Source organism: Etheostoma spectabile, unplaced genomic scaffold (assembly GCF_008692095.1).
Source record: "Etheostoma spectabile isolate EspeVRDwgs_2016 unplaced genomic scaffold, UIUC_Espe_1.0 scaffold00003926, whole genome shotgun sequence".
In the NCBI taxonomy this organism is placed as follows: domain Eukaryota; kingdom Metazoa; phylum Chordata; class Actinopteri; order Perciformes; family Percidae; genus Etheostoma; species Etheostoma spectabile.
Genome location: NW_022603092.1, coordinates 95,106 through 120,358, shown reverse-complemented (window position 1 = coordinate 120,358; position 25,253 = coordinate 95,106). Strand labels below are relative to the sequence as shown.

At 45.5% G+C, this 25,253-nt stretch overlaps 1 protein-coding gene across 5 annotated transcripts in view; it reads left to right on the top strand.

The window, feature by feature from the left end:
* Positions 1 to 842: 842 nt before the first annotated feature.
* Positions 843 to 25,253, top strand: part of kcnc2 (potassium voltage-gated channel, Shaw-related subfamily, member 2) — a 63,499-nt gene continuing 39,088 nt past the window's right edge. For 3 of the 5 annotated variants that reach the window (XM_032507699.1, XM_032507698.1, XM_032507697.1), the window contains exon 1: positions 843 to 1,827. In XM_032507699.1, the coding sequence (XP_032363590.1) occupies positions 1,273 to 1,827 (555 nt within the window). In that variant the 5' untranslated portion in view covers positions 843 to 1,272. The remainder of the gene's footprint in view (positions 1,828 to 25,253) is intronic. The other 2 variants (XR_004328843.1, XM_032507696.1) reach the window with 1 other exon arrangement.

The window sequence follows — 25,253 nt, the reverse complement described above, 5'->3', positions numbered from 1 at the left end:
GAATTCAATGAAAGTCATCAGTGATTTTACCTGAAGAATGTTGTATGGAATCATCCATGTTATTTTTGGGCAATCTGGTTGAAAGAAATCCATATTTCTGATATAAAACACTTTGAAACGGGTCAGTTTGACCCGAGGAGGACAACACGAGGGTTAAGGCCGATCAGCATGCTGTAACCCAAGGGATTAAACTGCAGTTTTAGCATAAATGTGCACATTTATACACACATGTTGAATGCTCAAAACACCAGGCAGTGATGCTTCATCATTCTGTGATGCTCAGGGGGAACCGTTATATCCTCTTCAACACATGTAGGCATACTATATGAAACACATATGAAATCCCATGAGCCTAGGAATAGTCTACATTAATCTACATTAATCTAATTACAGCTGCAATGGCAGCCAGGAACCAGAAAACCCAATTTAAGAATAAAAACAGACAAATGCTGTAAACATGTCTTGACACAAGGGATAAAAGGCGGAAATCACATAAAGGCTATTTTTGGAATCCCTGTTTTTGATTTCTAAAAAGTTCATTTTGTTTATTATTATTATTATTATTATAGATTAAAATGAACATTTTGCTTTTCATAATTTCTCAGCACCCAACGTTAGTTTCCTGCCGGGTCGTTGCAGGGAACTAAAGCCGTTTCTAAGAGTATAATGTGATCCTCAGCATGCAAATGTTCCCTCTGGTTAGTTTTCTCGAGCCGAGGCAGCGAGATGGGGGCTGGTTAACTTCTCCTTTCCAAGGCAGAGAGACAACACCAAATCCGCGCGATGAGTGACTTCTCCCGGGGAGTGACGAGTGAGAAGACCACGTTGCTCTTTTTAAATGAATCCGTGCTGTTGCGTTACATGCGCGTGAGTAACGAGCCCGACGCTGACGAGCGGCGGTGCGTCTTGGAGAGGGCAGGCACGCCGGAGACGCGTAACGGCAGCCGCGCAGTCGGGCTGGAGCCACTGGCTGAGATCATTCGCCACAACGCAACCCCGAGCGCCGACTGTCTGCACGCATTGTGGGATACATGTCGACGAGCTCCGTTTCCCCGAAATCTTCCTAAACCAGCGATGGCCCCCCTCCCCGACCCCCTGCAAAGCCACAAACGCGTCGGATGAGGGATATCGGAGATGCTGCGCACCACGGCCGAGATGCCGGAGTTGTTTTGAAGAGGACTGTGGGTGTGTGCGCGTCGGGCTCGCCGTTACCTCCGGACTGCACGCGCCAACTTTTCCCGCTTTCCATCAAGTCATGTCTGATACAGAGCGATGGGCAAGTTTGACGACAACGAGAGGATAATCCTCAACGTCGGGGGCACCAGGCACGAGACCTACAAAACCACCCTAAAGACCCTGCCGGGGACGCGACTGGCCCTGCTCGCCTCCGACTCGGACTTAGACTCCGTGCTGGATCAGCTGCAACAAGTCCCCGGCTTCATCGAGTACAACGCGCGGACCAATGAGTACTTCTTCGACCGCCACCCGGGCGTCTTCGCCTACGTGCTCAACTACTACCGCACCGGGAAGCTCCACTGCCCGGCGGATGTGTGCGGACCGCTGTTCGAGGAAGAGCTCTCCTTCTGGGGCATCGACGAGACGGACGTGGAGCCCTGCTGCTGGATGACTTACCGGCAGCACCGGGACGCGGAGGAGGCGCTGGACGTGTTCGAGCTCAACGTGGACACCGGGGAGGACGACGAGGAGACGGGGAAGAGGCTCGGCATCGAGGACGTGGCCGCCGACGGTAATGTCAGCCTGTGGAGGAAGTGGCAGCCCGTGATCTGGAATCTATTCGAGGACCCCTACTCCTCACGGGCAGCGAGGGTAAGGGCGCACCGCTGCGTCTGGGGCTCTCCGAACACACACACAATGACCCCCAATGTACACCTCTTTCCCCTCCTTTTTTCTTTCACACTAAATCACTATAAAGTATCTATCTATCTATCTATCTATCTATCTATCTATCTATCTATCTATCTATCTATCTATCTATCTATCTATCTATCTATCTATATATATATATATATATATATATATATATATATATATATACCAGTTGTTTTAACCCCAAATCTCTCATGAAGGGTAAAGAAACTAATTTGTAAGTTGGCATAGTAACTTGCCTTCATCTAAAAAAGTCATTTCTTTTCAACCTTTCATGTCGTGTGATTCTACTGAATAACCGTCCTTATTTAGATTTGTTTCAACATAGATGCACTGTTTCAGATTTGGGAACAGGTGCTGTCATCACTTTTTTTAAAGAGATTTTCATGGATGGATCTTCATAGCAGCAGTGTGTGTTAGTTGTGGAGGCCTGTGCCAAACAGAGGCTTTAGCCCACATCTGCTGGAGGCTTTAGCCCACATCTGTCGGAGGCTATAGCCTACATCTGTCGGAGGCTATAGCCCACATCTGTCGGAGGCTATAGCCCACATCTGTCGGAGGCTATAGCCTACATCTGCTGGAGGCTATAGCCTACATCTGCTGGAGGCTATAGCCCGCATCTGCTGGAGGCTATAGTCTACATCTGTCGGAGGCTATAGCCTACATCTGTCGGAGGCTATAGCCTACATCTGCTGGAGGCTATAGCCCGCATCTGCTGGAGGCTATAGCCCGCATCTGCTGGAGGCTATAGCCTGCATCTGCTGGAGGCTATAGCCTACATCTGTCGGAGGCTATAGCCTACATCTGTCGGAGGCTATAGCCTACATCTGCTGGAGGCTATAGCCTACATCTGCTGGAGGCTATAGCCTACATCTGCTGGAGGCTATAGCCTACATCTGCTGGAGGCTACAGCCTACATCTGCTGGAGGCTACAGCCTACATCTGCTGGAGGCTATAGCCTACATCTGCTGGAGGCTATAGCCTACATCTGCTGGAGGCTATAGCCCGCATCTGCTGGAGGCTATAGCCCACATCTGCTGGAGGCTATAGCCCGCATCTGCTGGAGGCTATAGCCCGCATCTGCTGGAGGCTATAGCCTGCATCTGCTGGAGGCTATAGCCTACATCTGTCGGAGGCTATAGCCTACATCTGTCGGAGGCTATAGCCTACATCTGCTGGAGGCTATAGCCTACATCTGCTGGAGGCTATAGCCTACATCTGCTGGAGGCTATAGCCTACATCTGCTGGAGGCTACAGCCTACATCTGCTGGAGGCTACAGCCTACATCTGCTGGAGGCTATAGCCTACATCTGCTGGAGGCTATAGCCTACATCTGCTGGAGGCTATAGCCCGCATCTGCTGGAGGCTATAGCCCACATCTGCTGGAGCTGTTTATTTCAGCCATGCGTCCTGTATCCGTGTCACTCTGTTGTTCCTGTTGCGAGGGTTTTGTTTTTTTGGGAGTTCAACACCCACAGTGTGTTAGTTACCCGTTGGGATCTCATTCAGAAAGGCTTGATTTCTGATGAACACAGAAGAAGAAATGCGTGGGACGTTTCTATCTATTCCTAAATTAGTGCAGTGCCTCATGCTGGGAATAGGAGAGATATGAACTCATAGGCCACACGTGGCATCGGTTGCCATTCCTTTTTGATCATCAGGTGCTTTATTTTACACTCACGCTTGGTGGTGAAGTGTGTTTCACTCGAGTTACTCTCACTTATTTTAAAGAAATACACCAGCTGTCAGAAGTCAGATGTTTGTCAATACTTCAAATCCAGTGTGTCTGGATTTCCCATCAGCCTATTGAACGTCCGCAAGGGTTGTCTTGAAAGACCCTTTTCTCGTCATTTGAGACCCCGCTATATGTAAAGGACAGGGGCTCTGCTAAGCTCGCTGGTGAATTCTGGGTAACGGACAGCCAATGGCTCACTATTTGGCAGCCTGGTGTGTTACAGGAGTGAATGACTGCCGGGTGTGATGTCATCTCGTGTGAATAGAAATGAATGCAGAACAGCCACACACGCGTCTTGGTGAGGTCACAGGGAGCCTGCCGTCGTACGCAAACATACAACTGTTGAAGCCACCATCATGTAACACGTTTAAGTAGTTCAGCTTTGAATGATGAGTTTTGGAAACCAGAGGAAACAAGGAGTCTCCACTGGTTGCCTGGCAACCTCAGGAATATAGCACAGCACAACACAACATGTCATTATTACACTTTTGTAAGGATTCAACAAATGTGATCCAAAGTGTTAATAAGTGAGCTTTAGAGGTGCTGCTAGAGCGACGACGTTACCTCTGGACAGAGCAGAAGCTGCTTCCACTGTTTGTGCTAAGCTAAGCTAAGCTAATCAGCTTCTGACTGTAGCCTTATATCTACTGTTGTAGTGAGAGTAGTGTCGATCCTCTCGTGTGAGTCGGCAAAAAAGCAAATGAAAGTAGTTCCCATGATGTCGAGCCATTCCTTTAGACCGTCTTAGGAAACTACAACTCAACTAAAGCAAGACTGATGAACTTCTTCTGAAAGTAGCACACTTTGACCCTCATGTTGTCCTCATGTTGTCCTCATGTTGTCCTCATGTTGTCCTCATGTTGTCCTCATGTTGTCTTCATGTTGCCCTCATGTTGTCCTCATGTTGCCCTCATGTTGTCCTCATGTTGTCCTCATGTTGTCTTCATGTTGCCCTCATGTTGTCCTCATGTTGCCCTCATGTTGTCCTCATGTTGTCTTCATGTTGCCCTCATGTTGTCCTCATGTTGTCCTCATGTTGTCCTCATGTTGTCTTCATGTTGCCCTCATGTTGTCCTCATGTTGCCCTCATGTTGCCCTCATGTTGCCCTCATGTTGTCCTCATGTTGTCCTCATGTTGTCCTCATGTTGCCCTCATGTTGCCCTCATGTTGCCCTCATGTTGCCTCATGTTGCCCTCATGTTGTCCTCATGTTGTCCTCATGTTGTCCTCATGTTGTCTTCATGTTGCCCTCATGTTGTCCTCATGTTGCCCTCATGTTGCCCTCATGTTGTCCTCATGTTGTCCTCATGTTGCCCTCATGTTGCCCTCATGTTGCCCTCATGTTGCCCTCATGTTGCCCTCATGTTGTCCTCATGTTGTCCTCATGTTGCCCTCATGTTGCCTCATGTTGTCCTCATGTTGCCCTCATGTTGCCCTCATGTTCTCCCCATGTTCTCCTCATGTTCTCCTCATGTTGCCCTCATGTTGCCCTCATGTTGTCTTCATGTTGTCTTCATGTTGTCTTCATGTTGTCATCATGTTGTCATCATGTTGTCATCATGTTGTCCTCATTTGCCCTCATGTTGCCCTCATGTTGCCCTCACGTTGCCCTCATGTTCTCCACATGTTGTTCTAATGTTGCCCTCATGTTGTCATCATGTTGTCCTCATGTTGTCATCATGTTGTCCTCATGTTGTCATCATGTTGCCCTCATGTTGCCCTCATGTTCTCATGTTCTCCACATGTTGTTCTAATGTTGCCCTCATGTTGTCATCATGTTGTCCTCATGTTGTCCTCATGTTGTCCTCATGTTGCCCTCATGTTGCCCTCATGTTGTCCTCATGTTGTCCTCATGTTGTCCTATGTCAGTGTTCTTTCTAACTACCCAAAACAACGTGATTGATTCCACACAACGCTCTTAGCCAAGGACAAATCTCTACTTTCATTAATTTCGGGGCGTCTTTTTCCATTTTAAAGGGTTTTGGAAAATAAAGTGTTTTGGAAATATTTGAGTAAAAGTTGACATATTCTACTTTCTGCTTTTCTAACTCAAACATCAAGTAGGATTTCCTATAAATGAGGTTTATTGACCATAAATTCCCAAAAGAACTGTAAAACTAAAGTTAATAAGTTAGTGTCACGTAGTGTTGAAAACGTCAAAGTGACGAGTGTTGATTTTCAGTTTTGACGGGACTATGCAAAGAATTACCCACAATCGCACACAAAATGTGAGTGTTGGAGAGAAGATGGCGCTCCATCAAACACTGTTTTATTTAGTCTAATACATCTTTGATGTAGTATAAATTTCGGGGAAAAGTGACTGACCTTTTGAACTATTCCCGTTGTTAAAGATAAAATCCAGATTGGGTGTTTTTGTCCAAATTGTTTAATTGAAACTCTTATAAACTGAGACTGGCATCATCGGTTTGGCCTGTTGATTCAATCAGTATGTAATGGTTTCCTCCATCGTGTGTGTGTGTGTGTGTGTGTGTGTGTGCATGTGTGTGTGTGTGCATTGACTTTACCCCGTATCACTTGTCTTCCTCTCGCCATCCGTCAGTAAACTTTCAGTAAGAATGAGGTCAGTAATACTGACACAGGATGTGTTACCCTAACCATTTGAATGTATTTTCTAATTATACAGCGTCATATTTCCACTAGATATTATGTACAAAGCTAAATGTGGGGTTGCAGCTTGAAATATAGTTCATTTAAAGGGAAACTGGAGTAGACCACAACATTGTGTCGATCTGTAGTTCCTTGTCCTCGTCCACCACATTGCATTGGTAATTTATTGGAAACGGTTTTTGGCTATTACGCTATAGAGTAAATATTGAGTTAGTCCCAGTGACGCTTCACTGGCAGAAAGGGAGTTGATGGAGCCGAGTGCTTGTTTACAACACACGTACATCTGTCATGTCTCCCCGTACCAACGCGCGCGCATTGGGCACACGCAGAAACCAGGTCACGCCACGTTTCCTGCCACCAGCACCACAGAGAAGCACCTGTTTCTAGATGGGCCTTCAAACGTCTGTTTCTAGAAGGGCCTTCAAACGTCTGTTTCTAGAAGGGCCTTCAAACGTCTGTTTCTAGAAGGGCCTTCAAACGTCTGTTTCTAGAAGGGCCTTCAAACGTCTGTTTCTAGAAGGGCCTTCAAACGTCTGTTTCTAGAAGGGCCTTCAAACGTCTGTTTCTAGAAGGGCCTTCAGACGTCTGTTTCTAGAAGGGCCTTCAAACGTCTGTTTCTAGAAGGGCCTTCAACGTCTGTTTCTAGAAGGGCCTTCAAACGTCTGTTTCTAGAAGGGCCTTCAAACGTCTGTTTCTAGAAGGCCTTCAAACGTCTGTTTCTAGATGGGCCTTCAAACGTCTGTTTCTAGAAGGGCCTTCAAACGTCTGTTTCTAGAAGGGCCTTCAAACGTCTGTTTCTAGAAGGGCTTCAAACGTCTGTTTCTAGAAGGGCCTTCAAACGTCTGTTTCTAGAAGGGCCTTCAAACGTCTGTTTCTAGAAGGGCCTTCAAACGTCTGTTTCTAGAAGGGCCTTCAAACGTCTGTTTCTAGAAGGGCCTTCAAACGTCTGTTTCTAGAAGGGCCTTCAAACGTCTGTTTCTAGAAGGGCCGTCAAACGTCTGTTTCTAGAAGGGCCTTCAAACGTCTGTTTCTAGAAGGGCCTTCAAACGTCTGTTCTAGAAGGGCCTTCAAACGTCTGTTTCTAGAAGGGCCTTCAACGTCTGTTTCTAGAAGGGCCTTCAAACGTCTGTTTCTAGAAGGACCGTCAAACGTCTGTTTCTAGAAGGGCCTTCAAACGTCTGTTTCTAGAAGGGCCTTCAAACGTCTGTTTCTAGAAGGGCCTTCAAACGTCTGTTTCTAGAAGGACCGTCAAACGTCTGTTTCTAGAAGGACCGTCAAACTCTGTTTCTAGAAGGGCCTTCAAACTCTGTTTCTAGAAGGGCCTTCAAACGTCTGTTTCTAGAAGGGCCTTCAAACGTCTGTTTCTAGAAGGACCGTCAAACGTCTGTTTCTAGAAGGGCCTTCAAACGTCTGTTTCTAGAAGGGCCTTCAGACGTCCGTTTCCTGCATATGAACCACGTCCCCCTGGTGGTGGTGACGCTCCACCTGCCGCCAGGTAAAGGCCTTTTACACCCAAGCGTGCGTGCGCCGATGTGACGTCCAAACGACGTAGATCTCGCTACAGAGTGGAAACGGGAACCTGAAGGAGCTCGAGGGGAACCGGATTCAACCGGACTCTCAGAGTGACTGCAGGTCTCCCTTGAACTCGCTGGCTTAACCCTTGTGTTGTCTTCCCGTCAAAATTGAAAATAAACACTTTTATTGAGGCTTTCCATCTATGTTTTTAACTTTTTCTTACATTTTTGTTCCTTTTTTTTTCAACACTTTTGACGCTTTTTTTCCAATGTTTGTCACTGTTTTTGGCCTTTAACACTATGTAACACTAACTTATTGACTTTAGTTTTACAGTTATTTTTGGAATTTATGGTCAATAAACCTCATTTATAGGAAATTATACCTAATGTTTGAGTTAGAAAAGCAGAAATTAGGAATTATTGGGACTAAAATTAAAGGAATGGATGTTGATGATAATCACAGACTGGAATATGTCAACTTTTACTCAACACTATTTCAAAAACACTTTTTTACAATGCTATAAAATTGATTAAGACCCAAAATGAATGAAAGTAGAGATGTGTACTTGGCAAAGAGCGTTGTGTGGAATCAATCACGTTATTTTGGGGAATTAAAAAGAACATTGAAATAGGACAACATGAGGACAACATGAGGGTTAAGATGAGTTCTTCTATGGTGAATGAAAGGCTCGACACGACGGAGTAGGTCATCCAATCAAATCCAAGCATCGACATCAATGCTGCTGCCAGTTCTGCCGTTGTTTACCTTTTTCTTCTTCTTCTTTTAGTCCGGAGCAAAGTCTGTAGCCTTTGCTCCGTAGCGCCACCTCTGTTCAGGAGAAGACTGCAGCTGGTGTCGCGACCACCACCAGGGAGGTGCTGCTCCTCCCTGATGCATTGTTCTCTCTGTTATTAAAGGCCTGCATGCTTTTAGAAAACCTTTTAATACACAGACAAAGACTCAAGACCAAGAGGTGACGCTGACAAGGCGTTAATAGGGAGTAATGTGGAGTTATCCTCCGTGACAGCAGGGCTGGGCAATATGGCTTAAAAAAAAGCCGTTTCTATTCAAAAACCAACTACAGCTGGCAAAGAAATAGCTGCAGTTTAATCTAAATGTCCCCTGGGGCGTAAGTGTAACAGGAAACAAGCCTCAAAACATGCTGGTAAACGAGATGGAAGCCCCTGAAACGTAGCGGTTCAGTTCACTTTTGGTCAAATAAATGTAACAACAATGCCACGTAGTACAAAAAGACATACCTTTAACAGAGGTATTCATAAAGTTTAAGTTTTTCCTGAATCGTAAACAAAACGAAAACATCTGCATCCATTACTTTAGTTTCAACATTCTTTTTAACGTGTTGTCCGTGCTGTCTCTGGGTCAGGCTCTGACCACGGGGACAGAGATGGGTCTGTCCCGTTAACCAAGTGGTTCAGCAGTGGTCCTGTGCCAGTCCCTGAGTCTGATCTGTCCCTTTAACCAAGTGGTTCAGCAGTGGTCCTGTGCCAGTCCCTGAGTCTGATCTGTCCCTTTAACCAAGTGGTTCAGCAGTGGTCCTGTGCCAGTCCCTGAGTCTGATCTGTCCCGTTAACCAAGTGGTTCAGCAGTGGTCCTGTGCCAGTCCCTGAGTCTGATCTGTCCCTTTAACCAAGTGGTTCATCAGTGGTCCTGTGCCAGTCCCTGAGTCTGGTCTGTCCCGTTAACCAAGTGGTTCATCAGTGGTCCTGTGCCAGTCCCTGAGTCTGGTCTGGCCCGTTAACCAAGTGGTTCAGCAGTGGTCCTGTGCCAGTCCCTGAGTCTGGTCTGTCCCGTTAACCAAGTGGTTCAGCAGTGGTCCTGTGCCAGTCCCTGAGTCTGATCTGTCCCTTTAACCAAGTGGTTCAGCAGTGGTCCTGTGCCAGTCCCTGAGTCTGATCTGTCCCGTTAACCAAGTGGTTCAGCAGTGGTCCTGTGCCAGTCCCTGAGTCTGGTCTGGCCCGTTAACCAAGTGGTTCAGCAGTGGTCCTGTGCCAGCAGTCAGCAGGCGGGTTTCTCTGAGCTCCCCACGCTCTTTCTATTGTTGTAGCCATCTTGTTCTCTCTCTTCACACTCGATGCTGCCTTTTTAATCTGCACGCGGTGTGTGTTTTTACCAGCGGCTGTCTGTCGGTGTGAGATGGAAACACTGAGAGCGTCTGGTTGATTTTCCTGTGTGTTTCTGATTGTGTTTTTTCTGACATGCTTTAATCTGTGTGTTTGTCCCTCTCATATCTCTGTAGTTGGCCATTTCTGGATTCGGATGGTAACAAAAAAAACCAAAGTAACACCACCTTTTTCATTTCCCATGTTTGCACTCTGAAGAAGAGGTTCAACTGATGCCTGACTTTGTAGTTATCGCCCTCACATCCGCACCCCCCCCCCCCCTCATCCTCCCATGAACCCATATGAGACCGCAGCTTGCCTTCTTCCACTTAAGAGGTTAGAAACCCCAAACTGTCTGGGTGCCGCCTGCCGCACGCCTGAAGATACCAAAGCCAGGCTGCACGCTCTGCCTGCCTGTTGTCATGGCAACGTCATTGCTCATCACCACGGCCTGTTTCCATTCAGATCCGTCCGGTCTGCGAGACAGATTGATTTCAGAAACCCGCTCGACCGTGACCCCTTAGTGCTCGGTAACCCCTCGCGTGCCAGCTTGTTAGTTTTGAGGCGCTGACGCAACGAGGGGGCGTCGGAGCATCGCTAACGCAACCCATCCATGTGTGCATGCCTCTTTAACTGCTTTCTCACTGCTGTCAGAGGTGAGCCATGGCAACGTAATCTCTTTGTTTCTGTCTAACTGGAGCTACAGGTGTACAGAGCCCTGTCGAATCATAGGATGCGGAGTGTGACGTTGTAGGAGGCCAGGAGACGCAGCCGATCCGCCGCAAACAGACGGCCAGGCCCTCGCTGAGTAAATAGAGTCTGACGCGTCAACAGCAGCAGAGCCGACGCCGGGCGGGAGAGAAGGGCAAACGGCTGCCCGGGCGGGGGCGGTGACGGCTCGCTGCCGGGCATGTTTGGAGCCGCTGCCAGTCACGTTAATCCGCCCTGCCAATCATCGGGCCGGGCTGCCGGGGTCGACCATAACAGCTCAGTGTGTGCAGGAGTAGTGTGGAGCTTAGTGAGAGAAAGACTTTCACATTAACACCTTTTTGGTTCTGTTGAAGGTGTAATGTGAGATGTCTTTTTTTTTTTTTTTTTTTAAACATTTGGTGGTGTATTTGTTGCTAAGCGCCCCGTCCCTGTGGTGCTCGTGCACCGCCGTTTGCTTTCATCACCCGTCGGTGATGCCATGTGGTGTCTGGGAGGTCTTCAGCCCTGGCAGCGCTCCTTGGTCTCGTTGGTTAGTTTCTCAGGCGTACAGCTGACTGTAGACACATTTTTATGAAGACACATTTCTATGAAACATCTGTGACATCACCCGTACATTTATGGGGAAGGGGAAGTTTTGAATTCCCTATATGGGAATGTGGGACTACGTCTATATATATATATATATATATATGTCTTTGTGGGAATTGTTGGGTTTCTGCAAATAACGCAAAGTACGGTCTAGACCTGCTCTTTTATAAAAAGCGCAATGAGATCACTGTTGTTGTGATTTGGCGCCAAATAAAGAACATTGAATTGAATATGGGTGCTCTTGGAAATGACTGTAGCTGAAAAATCCAAATGTCCGCGGAGAGAACTATTAAAGGATTAAAGGAACAACTGGATATACTGAAACACGAGCCACACGGCCCGGTTCCAGCCAATCAGCAACAGGTGGCGACAGTTGTCTTTAATTGAGATTGTCTAACACACATCTCACATTCTACCTCCAAAGACTTAGTTAGCTGGTTAGCCTGTCTCCAAAGTCTGATCCCTGTCTCTCCCTGTCCCCCTTTTGATGTCGCCATTCTGGGATTGCAGCGCACTCCAAAAATAAGTTGGAATAAACCGGGAATTTCCTCTGGAATGGATGGGAAAGTGGAGAGAGAACGACATGTAGCAAAGAGCTGCGGGTTGGATCCCGACCTGGGCAGGTTAGGTTTAGTCTAACAGGTTAGTCTGTGTGGGAAACACACACACACACACACACACGCACGCGCACACACACACACACGCATACACCAGCGGAATAGAGAACAGGCTCACTCTCTCTCTCTCTCTCTCCCAAAGAGACTTGTAAATTATCCCGCAGTAGATTAAAGAGCCAGATTAGGATGATTTTGTTCCTCAGAGGCCTTTAAGCTGAGTGCGTATGATTCCTCGACTATGTGTGGCCTCTTTGCATCTTTATAACAGTTGCTTTAAATCCTAATCTCTCTAAATCTTTGCCTGTGACGTCTGTCCTACGTCTTTTGGCTATATATACTGTTTTATGTACATACAAATCCCTGTTTTTTTTTCTCTTTGGTTTAAGCACATAAAAAGGAGAGAGGCAGGAGAGATGACGTACGGACACCTTGTAAGGGTAAAAGTAATGGATTGTGGGTAGCCATTGCTATGGAGATATTCTTGTCCTTGATAGAAGAGCTAGTGAAAGGCAGAGTAAAAAGCTCGTCTCTCTGCTCTCACAAAGGTCACTTTGGCAAATTAGTGACACGACCAGTCGGCATGATATGCATTTGACAAGGAATGGAGCATTTTGAAGCATGAGTGCATGTGTGACTTTCCATGACGCCAGTGTGCCTTTTTGTCTCTCTTTAAGGTTTCTACAGGTGTTCATTCTGCAGAGCATCTGACGTGAATCGTGCATACGTTAACTTGCTCTCACCCCCCTTCTTCCTACAGTATCCAGGCAGACTTTCCACAGGTGCACGCCTGAAGTAAAAAAAACAAAAACCAGCACAAGGCTTAGGAATCAGATCATAAGGGTTAAAATGTTGTGCGTTTGTAGTGGAAATGTGTGCGAAGAGAGTTCTCAAAATGGAAGACGTGGTGGGTGGTTTTCACAAAATGCATACGACTCGATGTTGGCCAAATTGGACGAGTTTTTTAAATGGATGCCAGCCTGACTGAAGACTGCGAGGAGTGCTGTGTAGACTGGAACTGTTCTGGGATGTCCATCTCAGCAGGAAGACACCCTGCCACACACTGGATTAGATAGCAGACACATGGCTCCAGAGTCAGAAGTGCACTTAGGGATGAGTTGGACGAGCGTTAAGTTGCTTGGATTTATGGACGTCGTGGTACGCATGCTTAAGGTGATGGTGCCCCGAGCTCTGTGAGCTACAACAGACGGGCCTTTGGTTTTGGCTTAATGCTTAATAATTAATGTTCATCAATTTACTCTGAAAGATTGAGCTCCTCCCGAGGACAATGGACTTACTGAAAGGACCTTTCAGAATTCAATTCAAGCTGCTAAAAGTTCTTGTGTTTAAGCGTATTTGTTACTGGAAAGCATATTAACGACAAGATTTAAGGGAGCGCAAATCAAGTTGGAGCTCTTCTTCTTGTCTTGTTGCATTTGGTTGTGCGACCCCGTGTCGTGGAGTGCCGATAAATGAACCTCGAGTCTGCAAGTCCACCTGTGAGAGCACATGGGCAGAGGATTGTGGGAGCAGTGTTAGATTTGTGTGTGTGTGTGTGTGTGAGAGAGGATATAATCAGGAATTGAGTATTGACTACATTGGAGCTAGCAACAGGGATTAAGTTTTCTCACGCTCCTAATGAGGGAAAAAAAAAAATGTATTTGCAACTCAGGAAACACAATGCACAAATAAATGAGTGATTTTGTATTCGTATATCGGCGTCGTATCGACCTGTGAAACCCAATGCACAGATGAACGCAGAGCGGTTTGTATCCGTAAAGCTTCATCTGGGTCTGGGCCTCTTATTAATAACAACTCATACCAAAACTTCATACTAGAATAGAGAAATTCACTCGGCCATACAAAGAGCTGTCGTTTCAATTCTTGGTCAATTTATAGCTAAAACCGGAATTACAATGGAATACAGTGGCTCGAGAAAGTTTCCACACCCATGCTAACGTTGATTTAAAAGAGGAATAACAATTTAACCCTTTAAGGACACCAATTTTCATAGAGATATGCATGGGGAACTTTCCATAAGATCATCTCTCAGTGCACATCAAACCAGCTGTTAGCGACAAGCTAACAGAAATAACACCATGCTAATCTCTATGTATGGTGAAGGGTATGTGATGATGATGATGATGGGGGGGGGGGGGGGGGGACTTTATCAGGATGCAGAGTATCCTGATCCATGTAATAACTGGCCTTTAAAAAATAAAAAATCTATTTAACATAGGGGGGTGTACACACAATAAAAAACATCCATTCCATTAAGCTCATTGATGAATAATTGGTTAAATGAAACAGAAATGCTACGTTAAAGCCTAAAGTGAGCACCATGCTGAAGCAGTGCTATGCACTTAGATTAAAAAGCCCGTTCCTGTCCGTCTACCACCTCTGTCTAGGGTTTGAAATCCCGTCACTTAGCAACTGAAGGCTGACGCAATCTAATAAGCTGCACAGTCTTCAGACATTTGTTCTCCCTTTACCACATAATGGGTATTGAGGAACTCTTTCCCATTGCTAAGATATCTCCCTTTAGGCAGGAACGCACCCACAGAGCCTTCCAGACTTCACAGGCATAGGTCAGGCCCCCTGTATCCTCAACGCCATCTTATTTATCTGCCAACGGTCACATGTCCAGCATGGCAGGCTCTGGGGTGACGAGGGGGGGGGGGGGGGGGGGGCTGCAAACTGAAAAAGGAGACAACCGGACCGTGATGTGCACAGAAAGACTAGTCCTCTCTCACTAACGGGGACTAGTTGCCGGCTGACCTTCTTTGGCAGCTGTTGTGATTGAAGCTGTAAACCGTGTCGATTTGGCTGTCCCTGCAAAGCGAGGCGTGAATAGAAACTGGACGCTACTGTTTTTCTTCTTCTGCCGTCTTTGCGTGATGCTAATTGCGCGCCTGGGTACCCTGCTTGGATCAACCCCTGGCTTTCAGCTCACTGCCCGCTGATCATTTGGTTCACTGAACACCGGTTCAAAGACTGAAGCTTTGAAGAGGAGCCACGGTCGCAGCCACATCTGAGCAGGCAGGGCTCAATTAGAGGATGTGCTGCCAGATCAACACACCAAGAAAGAGAGGGGAGTGTCATGGCTGCCATGTGAACCGTATTTCGCACTGAAAATGCTTCACAACCGGAAAAAGTGCAAATAGTTTTACATGCAAACATATGTGGTTATCTAAGATAAAAGCATAAAAGAGGGTTCTTACATTAGGATGCAAGCTACAAGGGACACATTTGGGTTCTTTCCTGATCTGAGCCAAACTCCATAAGAGTTCTGTTTGGATTTGAATGTTTTTCATATTTGCTGAACTCGCATATCAATGATGTCACACTGCTAACCGTGAACTACTGAAAGTCTGGTGGTGTTTTACATTTTTCTTACTGTCAAGAAATTCCATGAAAAGAGACCGACAGTGAATGTATTCACACACTGTTGCACCGGCTGACATGTTCCTTTATTACCACGAACACACACTGTAGTTTTAGACTCAATCCCACACACACACACACACCATCCTGCAGCCAGAAATACCAAATGTGGATTCATCTGCTGCTGAGAGAAGTCCCTGGAACCGGGTCTAGCCGTTAGATGGACTCGCAGAGCCCTGCTGCTGCCTAATGGAAACTCAAAGGCACCCAGGGACTGTATCACGTCACTGGGCTCATTGGACGTTACCTGTAACAACACTTCAGCCCTGTCTCTAGCTTTGTCTTTTGACAGCAGTGCCATTATATGTATCAACAATTCAATGCATTTACCTCTGAATGTGGAATTTGTCCGACTCTAAAATACCACGATATCCATCAAATCCTCCAGTAAGACGTACTGTCTTCTCTGCAATTATTTGTTCTCACTCAAATCTGTTTTCATCATTGACTTGTTCCAAGGTACCTTAAGGACCAGCCTCTTTTCTACAGAACTGTTATTGTTGTAATATCATTGTAAATACTGTGAATATAACCTGGTGAAATCCACCAGCCTGATACAGACTGCGGTCTACAACAGAAACATCAGGATTACGTCATTTCTAGAGCGTGATAAGAGACGTAATCGTGAACAAATCACATCATTTCACGCACGCAGATATTACTCGTTGCGCACCAATTCAACCATCTAGAGTTGTAAAGGTATGATCCGTAAATCCTTGCGTTACAGCTAACGTGAGCCTTAGCTAATATGGCCGGCCAGTCCGACCAATCCAGAAACAGAAACATTTTATATCATATACAGTACGTGGTGTAGGATTTAACTTTTTGTAATTTGCTGTAATCGCGTTCTACTAATGAGTTGCAAATGGCAAAATGAATATAAAGAAATAGTATTATAACGGAATTTGCTTAGTTGGCTCTAAATTTCCGTTATGCAATAGCCATGTTAGCTAAGGCTAGCTCTGGAGAGAGAGAGAGAGAGAGAGAGAGAGATTTCAAAAGCATAGCACATATCCCAACAACACAATGGATGAGAGACACTTTTATATTCCTTTATTGACACTGTTATGTTGCGCAACATCATTAATAAAGACAGAAAAACACTTGTTTGGATATAGTAATAATATAGTAATATCCGTGTATGGGGAGTTGTGACCTAAACCTGATTCCATAAAAGTCCCAGGATGTTGTCTCTTAATTGAACAACGCATGTTTTTAACTAATATTTGTTAAGCCTTGTTTGTGTTATTCACGTGAATGACAACTGCCCGCCTGCAGTGGAAATACACCATTTTTAAATGTATCAATTTTTTTTTTTTTTTTAACAAAGCGTCAAATTGGTCAATTTTTTTTTTGTGAAGGATGATTTCAACTTTCAGGTCAAAAGGTTGTGGGCCGCATAACTAATTTTTAAAACCTTTTGCTTCAGTCTCAGCACTACAGGCACTAGGTGGTGAACACAGTGGTGGAGACCAAAACAGAGCTGCGAATATTGGATTTACATTCGCTGTGTGGCCGGAAGAACACATTCAAATAAATGTTAATGTTACACTGTGACTGCTGGATGTGAAATAAGGCAAACGTTCACCAACACAATTGCTATAAGGTTATAACGGCAAATTCGATCAATCAGTTAATCACTCACTCAGTCAATTAACAAGTCAATCAACTCTGGCTTGAGGAAATTTGTTCTCCTTAGTTCCAACTTTCTAGCTAATGAGATATATATAATCTCAACCCTAACATGTCTCAATCTAGAAAGTGTATTTTGGCTATTTTGTTTTACACCTGCAACAATTGAGGTGGGTGTCACCGTTTTCCAAATGTTGGATATCTCCTTCTGGCCTAAAGTTCTTATATAAGACGTAAGTTTAAGTACATCGGTAGAGAAGGATCAGGGTCTGCAGACAAGGACAGTTTGTGCCGAACACATTAACATATACTTCAGATTTTATTTTGAATACACGCGTGACATGGTCCTCTCTCACTCCCACGGAGTGTAGCGCAGCAATGCTTTTGTCTCTCAAAGTCTTCTTCTATGGTTCAGTGATTACGACCTGGCAGAACCAATGCTATTAGTAATTCCCTGCTGGATTCAGACTCCTGTAACTACTGTAAATTCCTAACATGGAGTGTTTTTACAGCAGCCCATCGACCGATGTTATGTTTCGTCAGGTGTGTTATGTCAGGTGCTAGACAGGTCAAATGATTGCTTTGTGCACATTTCACCAGTTAAACATAAAAAAGCTATTATATGTGAGGGCGGTACATGACCCGGGAGTGGTGGTATTCTGTGCTGACGCTCTTTATACTTCCCTGCTTTCTGGACCTTTGCCAATCCAAAGACTGATCAAAGTAATGCTTCTGCCCGAGCAAATCTCTAATGTCAGAGCATTCCCACCCCATGAGTCCACGTCTGCAGTTTAGGAACCACTGCTGCACAAACCTGGGACTGAAACTGACTGGTTAAACTGATTAAGGTGGCCCGCTTCGCCCCCAGAACCAGTGTAACAGGACCAAGCCGTCAAGCAAAAGTGATGAAAATGTGGCTCTAAGAAGAATTTATTTAAATGAGTAACTGAAATCTAGTGTGTGTGGGGAAAAATCGGCAACATGTCGGCTAGACCACTCGAACATCTTGTCTCTTATTAGATCAGTAGAAACATTGAACTGTCCAAATAGTGATACTGTTCCTTATTATCTCTCACATCTGTTTATGTGCGGATATGACTCATATCATCCTTGATATCAGCTGGTGGGATCACCCATTCATTTCAAAACATGAATGGGAGAAACCCGTAGACTGAATAACTCATCGAAACTGCTCCTTTAAGGCTACCTTAGTCTTAGTGTAAATATTGTTCAACACTAGAGTGATAGGCTGTAGAGGAGACGGGGACTTTTGCACATGTCAAAGTACAATGCTGATTCACTCCCACACAAACCATTTAGTCATTGACTCGAAAACCTTCAGTGTTGTAGGACTCTAGGTGGGATGACGACATTACCCCAGGTATTTTCTATAAATGACTCCAGATGTGATTGCTGATGATAGTGTAAAAGTCCTTTACGGCACAAATGCCTTCCTCTAACCTAGTGGCGTCTAACCATGTGCCACTGGGAGATCTAAGCTGCTCAGGTCCTTTCATGATTGCTCCCCCCTGACTCTAAGTTTTAAAATCGATGAATCACTTTTCAACCAACACAGTGTTCGGCCATAGACTAGACACCAGTGTTTGCTAATTTATTGTTTTACGCGGTGATTCTGGTACAGAATTTGAAGATTTGACATCTTGGAAATCAAGTTTCCGTGAAGAAGTGATTGTTTAAATGCTATTACAGAGGTTTTTCCTCAATAATGTAACGAAACACTGCATTTTAATACGGAGAGATCCGTTGGAAGTGTATAGGAATATTTACTGAGGTGTGCAGCAGAGAGAAGTGTTGGTCCAGCGGTGCAATAGGAGGTTTGAGAGACAGAGTGACAGAATTACAACGACATTAAAAGAACAGCAGGCAGGACTGATTGGCTCAAGGACCTTCGACAGTGTGTAAAAGCAGAAGTGAAGGAGAAGATCCGAATTTGAAATCCACCCGTAGAACAATATGGCAAGAACGTGAGACCAGAAAACCATCGTCGAACTTCTGGGAAAACGAGATTTGTTCATTTTTTCTGATTTAAAAATGATGACGATCCCAAGATGCAGCAGGAGCTATCGAGGCTAAGGGATTGTTTATAGTATATGCATAGTCTTATACTTCTTTTAAGCATTATGCAATGTCATAGCTGGAGTGCGGGACTGTCTGTAGTGACATTCCTTTTAATGCCAACCCGCCAGACCTAAATGGGGGGACTGGGGGGGAGACCAGAGCAACAGAGCAGCAGCTAGGGGTACGGCAGAAAATACCAAGAAGCATCCAAGAACTGCCTCTTAAATCAGCGATGGTCGACACAGCCATGGATCTCAAAGACCAAAGTCAAAACTTAACAAATTCTTTTTCTACTTTTCTAACTTTCCTTATGTTGCTTTCTCCAGCCACCAGTCCCTACACAACACTTTGCTTGTACTCCTGTATAACGAGAGTTATGATTCAGGAATCGAGGCTTTTAGAAGGTTCAGTTATGAATGACTCTAAATGAGGTGATAATGTGACTGCAAACCATCACCATCATTTCACATCACACACATTTCCTCTCTGAGCTCTCCCTCCTGTTCCCTGAATGCCTCTCTGGGACAGTTAACCTACATTCTGTGGGAACCAGATCTGCTCGGCGTGGAGGGTAACCAAGCATCTGCTCCCGCAGGCCGAGGAGCCATTTTAAGAGCTCGACTTCAGCCTTCTGTTATCCAAGGACGACTGGGTCTCTCTCGGGCCCTGCTGGGCTCGGGGAGGAGACCCTCCCCCGTGTGCGAGTCTTCATCTAAGCAGACGCGTGCCACTGTTTGCCAGCTGCTAACGCCTCCCAGCATGCGATACATCCTAAATTACCACTACTGCTCGCTGTCAGAAGGGAACGAGTGTTTTAAGCCAGCACTTGTCCCGGTTAAACGGCTGTTCAGTCCACCAGGCTCCACCGTCCAGCTCAGTGCAGCTTGACTGGCGTTCCACCTAACACAGCCGTGGAAAGTGAAAGCTCAATTCCAACGAAAGTAAGGGAGGGCTAAATCCAAACGACTCTTTGTAACAACGCAGCGTTGGAAGAGTCTAGTGGCTGACTCCGCAGCAACCTGTTGAATCAAAGTGTTTAATTACACGCACGGTTGCGTCTTAACATAATTGAATTATGAGACGTTGGAAAGAACAACAAAGACCATCAGTGAGATCATTGACAACCACATCATCGCATTTTATACTTGGTGGAAAATCTGCTGAATCACTTAAAGGGCTACTCCACCAATTTAGCTTTAGTGTAAGGGGACTTGCAAGAGACCGATTTCCCAAAAGAATCCGATCAGTACATAGGCGTTAGTGTGGATCCAGCTCCATAAACCCTGGATCCTACACTTTCTGTGTTGCACCTGGATATTGTCATTGTCATTAGACTCTGCCTGCTGGAGAGACGCAGCAAAGGGTCGGATTGGAACCGGGGCCGCAGCAGGACTCAGCCAACGTGGGGCTAGAGGACGCCCCAATTTATTGTCTTCTTAAATGGAAGTTACTAAGCTTTCTTTTTTTTTTTTTTATCTGCCCCAACAATGTGAACTCAGTCATAATAATTTGACAATCACATGAAGTCTCATAGTAAAATATGAGTAGCATTAACTCTAGTCGACAGTGTTTTGAACATTCAGCAATGCGAGCGTAAACGGGATTAATACCATAATTAACCTTTTTACCGTTAATTAAATGTCTGTTTGAGAAGTATTGGCACTAAGGTTTATCGTTGATGCAGAAATCTATTTTCTCTCGGACCAAAGTCTCTCTTGTTACCGTGGGGACCCACCAGCCACAGCCATGTCCTTTTATTTGAAACATATGTCATGAACAACGTTGACTCGAGAGTGGGTTTAGTTTCCAAGTACCACCCTTGAAAATACCTACAGCCTCCTACTCACTCCATGAGCACTGAGAAGGAGAAAAGAGAGGACGAGAAGGAAGGAGCACTACAAAGATGGAAGGGAGCAGATGTAAATGGAAAAAGGGCTAAGTCACTGTGTCTTGACTTGTAAATGACCTCGGATATCCCATTCACCCAGATGCTGAACTGGGTCTAATTTTGAGACTTTGAGAGGATCACGCCTAAGCTTGTGGTAGCGAATACTTTCCAACCTTAGTTTGTTCCTCTTGTATATCATAAGCGATTTTACACGGTAAACTTTAAAAAACCCGGAACGTTGGTTAACCACTTTCATTGTTCAAAAGGTATGGAATGAATGGCCTAAATTAGTGATATGAGACTCCATGTGTTCTCTTGTATTCTTATTCTTATGACATTACATGCATTGCGGTGTCATTCCACTGTTTATGCACCAAGCGTTTAGTGGAGTAAAACCAATCAGGCGGTGCGTGAGCTCGGCAGGTTTACCGGCTGCGGTGTCACATTAAAATGCCGTGGTGTGTCTGCTCGCGCTCACAGCTCGGCATGTAAATATAACCCTCTCCTCTGTAGCCCCCTCGTGTTCCCGCCCTCCTCAGACACGGGCAATTATGCTATTCACTCTGTGCCAAGCTCTGCCTCCAACCAGGACTCTCTTCCCATTAGAAGTCACTTAAGCAGCGTGCTGGAGGAGGATAGGGCAGTTGTGGAGAGGGGCTCTTTATCACACACACACACATCTATTTGACACAGACTTATTGTAGTGTGTATGTGTAAGTGGCTCTCCAAAACCAGAGAAATCTTAATGTGAGTGAGAGGAGAAGAAGCTTATCTTCATCCTCTACCATTCACAGCTCCCAGCAGCTGCTCACACTGCCCACAGGAAGATCTGAGACCTGTCTCCTTCCTCCTGCTGTCAACGTCCTCTTCTCTCTTCATAGGACAGGCGTCCTGCAACGTGACCCCACACAAAACACAACAGAAACTCTTTCAACTGATCTAGTCCCATGAAAGTCTCCTCTATATATAACTCAAAGGGTCTTACTCTTTAACAATGAAACACTTGGAATATTATTCCGAACCTGTCACGTTCTAACTCCGTACTGGACCAAGCAAAATCATGAAGGATGAAATCCAGAATTCCTTCAAATAGATCTGTAATTCTTTTTCATTAAGGCCTCCGTGGTATAAGATGAATTGCATTTGGGAAGGAACGCATGCTGTTTAGCAACAGGTCAAGTGGCAGACTCCTGCAAAGGAAGATTAGGACTAGAAGGTCCAGCGAGTCTTTTATGCCTCCAGCAATCAGACTGAAAAACTCTATAGATCGGCACTCAACTATGTTATTTATTCATACATGCTTGTCATGTTTCTCCAATGTTCTTGTCGCTTTGTCTGTCTTGGCCTTGTTTTTCTTTCTTTTCTTCTGTATTTATGGTTGTATTGTTATGCAATAGGCTGTATAACAACAGGTGAACCAGATCTTGAAGGTAACCAGGATCTGCCTTGTTGCATAAGCCTTAATTATCTCTTTAGGTTTGCAACACAAGGACCAGTTTGAAATGAGAGGATGGGATCTCTACCTGCTACGGCTGATTCTCCACCACTGAGAAGGGGAATGTGTGTCGGTCCGGTCATTGTCTCGTTATGCGACGCGTCTCTGCTCCCGCTTTTGATCTTTGCTCCCTGTCTGTGAGTGCAGACGGCGGGGGGGGGGGGGGCGTGACACTGGAGGATCCCTGCCTTGACACCATCTGTGCCGCTCTGGCTCTCCCCGATCACGTGATCATGCTAACGTTGCTGCAGCAGATAGGCATGCATATATATCACACACACACACACACACTAGATCAGCCGTGTAGCCAGACCATACTCCTGGTCTGTGGAGGTAGGTCTGGCAATGCAAGACTACCCTGCGGGTAATGTAGCCCACTAAGTTTCTAAGAAGTAAAATCTCTACCCGTCCATTGTGAGTCCAACAACGGATTTGCATTTGAAGGTTCCCAAACACTGCACCACGTTATTCTGTTGAAAGGCGAAATCTATCTGAGTTCCCCTACCAGTGAGTGGGGTGAGTCATCAGCCGTGCCTTACAAACTCTCACAGCATGACTCATACTGGCCCATTAATAGTCATAATTCTGTCTTGGAGGTGTTTCCACCTCGTTAGGAACAAAGTTCTGCTGGTAACACTTAACTCTTAGGCATGAAAATGACAACACATCTAAAAATATTAATATTACCTCTTGAAGTCCCGTGTTCCACACACCAGGTCAGAACCAGGAGGAGGTGTCACCCCTGTCGGGGTCTACCCATACCGGAGTTTGACTGACACATGAAGTAGACGCATCAGAAGTCAAGTCAATACGCTCATTTGCTTATTTAAGCCACTTTTACACCTCGTGTTGTGGTTATTCAAGAATTCAGCTGATGCTCCAACCTGGGAATTTAAGTCTGATTTCTCAAACAATGGCCATCTAAGCATCCAAGCTCTCTGGTCTTCAAGAAACATCCAGTATTTGTACCGTTGAGTCTTACTCTGTCTCCTCCTTTGTCTCCAAACATGCCTCTTGTTAGGAGCAGTAATACTCGGGCAGATGAGGGTAACATAACAACGGGTACTAGTTCAACAAAGCTCACGAGATGTGATAGATCTCCTCTTTTGGATACATTTAGGGCTTAGTTTTCCAAGATGATGCAGGAAAAAGCCCTAAATGACCATATAAAGTATGTTTTGGTGTTGGTGCAGGTTCTTTCAACATCTGCTCAGCCCAAATGCTCACTGCCTGGTTTATTTATCGATTAGTTCGGAGCTAAAGCTTATCAGCATCTTGTTCTCTCTGTCCTTCTTGATCTTCCAGATACTGCCAATGTGCCAGGACGTCCTCTCCTCGCCCTTCATCCTTCACGTCCCCCCGGCTCTGCTAGTCTGTCGTTATGCATGTTTAGTGTCCCTGAACACAGGCGATGGGGTCAGGAGGGGGCTTGTAAAACTGTCATGTTGGGAATGGAAGGCGCCTGCCCCCCCCCCAGGAGAGGGATTACAGCCACAGAAAAGGTCGTGTTTTATGGGCCCGTCTTTTACCCCCTCCAAATAGAGGTGATTACGGGGGAGGGCACAAATCTGACGAGCTATCCTGCCACAGAGCCTTGGAGTCCCTCTTCCCCTGATTTTCCCACAACCACAGTCACGCAGCCATGTACTGCTACGACGGTCCCGGCTCCGACATTTCCAACGACCCCCATGACCCCCAGTCGTGAAATATCTAAAAGATGTTTGGTAACAAGCCTGAGTGACGCACCCGATCTAAATCGGTGCGGTTTTGTTATCAGATACGGGGGGGAGCAGGAATCGATATCCGTACAATTAGCCGGCCTTGACAGCAAGCAGAGATTAAGTTTCAGATCCTGCAGGAAATGTGAACCAGTGTTTTCTTTTACTTTCCCCAAGTTTGGAGATACATGTAACTGAGTTGTGCTCCAAAGATATAGATTTTCAATAACTGGGATTTATGTCATGTTGTTTGGTGCTAAACGGATTTGTACTTCTAAATTTACCTGCTATTTAAACTCCACTCCTGGAAATTGGATGCAAAATATGGTCATTTTTACACCTTCTTCATTCCCTTTCTATAAAAGAATAGGGATTTGGATTAATTACAATCTGTTAACATGCACGTACCCTTGTGTTCTACCCTAAGATATCAGTTTTTTCAATTATTGAACATACCACTTTGAAACCTTTAGTTTTTAGACCGAATTTCCAGGTTTCTTAACCCGTTTTTACCACCCCTGACCTTCTGATGGCTGACAAAAGCAAACCAGAGTCCTCTAAAGTTCAAACACACATAACGTGACGAGTGGAAACTGTTTGAACGAAAGACTGATCAATACCCGTTAAAGTGGAGAGTCTACTGTTCTAAAGTCTAATGTTCAAGTGCTTTCAGGGCAACGGACCCAAACGATTCCAGTGATTGTGTGGCGGCACCTTTCTGTGGAGCCAAATACAGGCCTGGAGCCGAGGAAGAACAAAAAGAAGGTGGTGTCTATTTTTACCTGGGTACAGTTTCCAGGGACGCTTCAACCTCTCTTCATCATGAGAAAGAGGAAGAGAAAGCCACAGGCCTAAGGTGATTACTCGTCAGTGGGATTGGTTTTAATTCGGGACAGGCGTCTGTTCTATTTTAAGACCGACGCATTTCTTAATAAACTGTCACGGGCCCACGTCATTTAAATAAAAAATGCACCATTGACCAGCAAAAACCTGGTCTAAAGTCAGTAACGCAGTGATTTTAACCGCGCATCACTAAAAGGTGCCTAGGCTCGTGCACGGCGCGTGCACACTTTGCTTGTTACACACACCGGGAAGCACAGCAGCACACACACACACGCAAAAGATTACAAATCAAGACGTTGTGGTGCAAATCCGCCATCAGCCCTAACGTCCAAAGGCACCTGTCTTTCAAAGGGAAT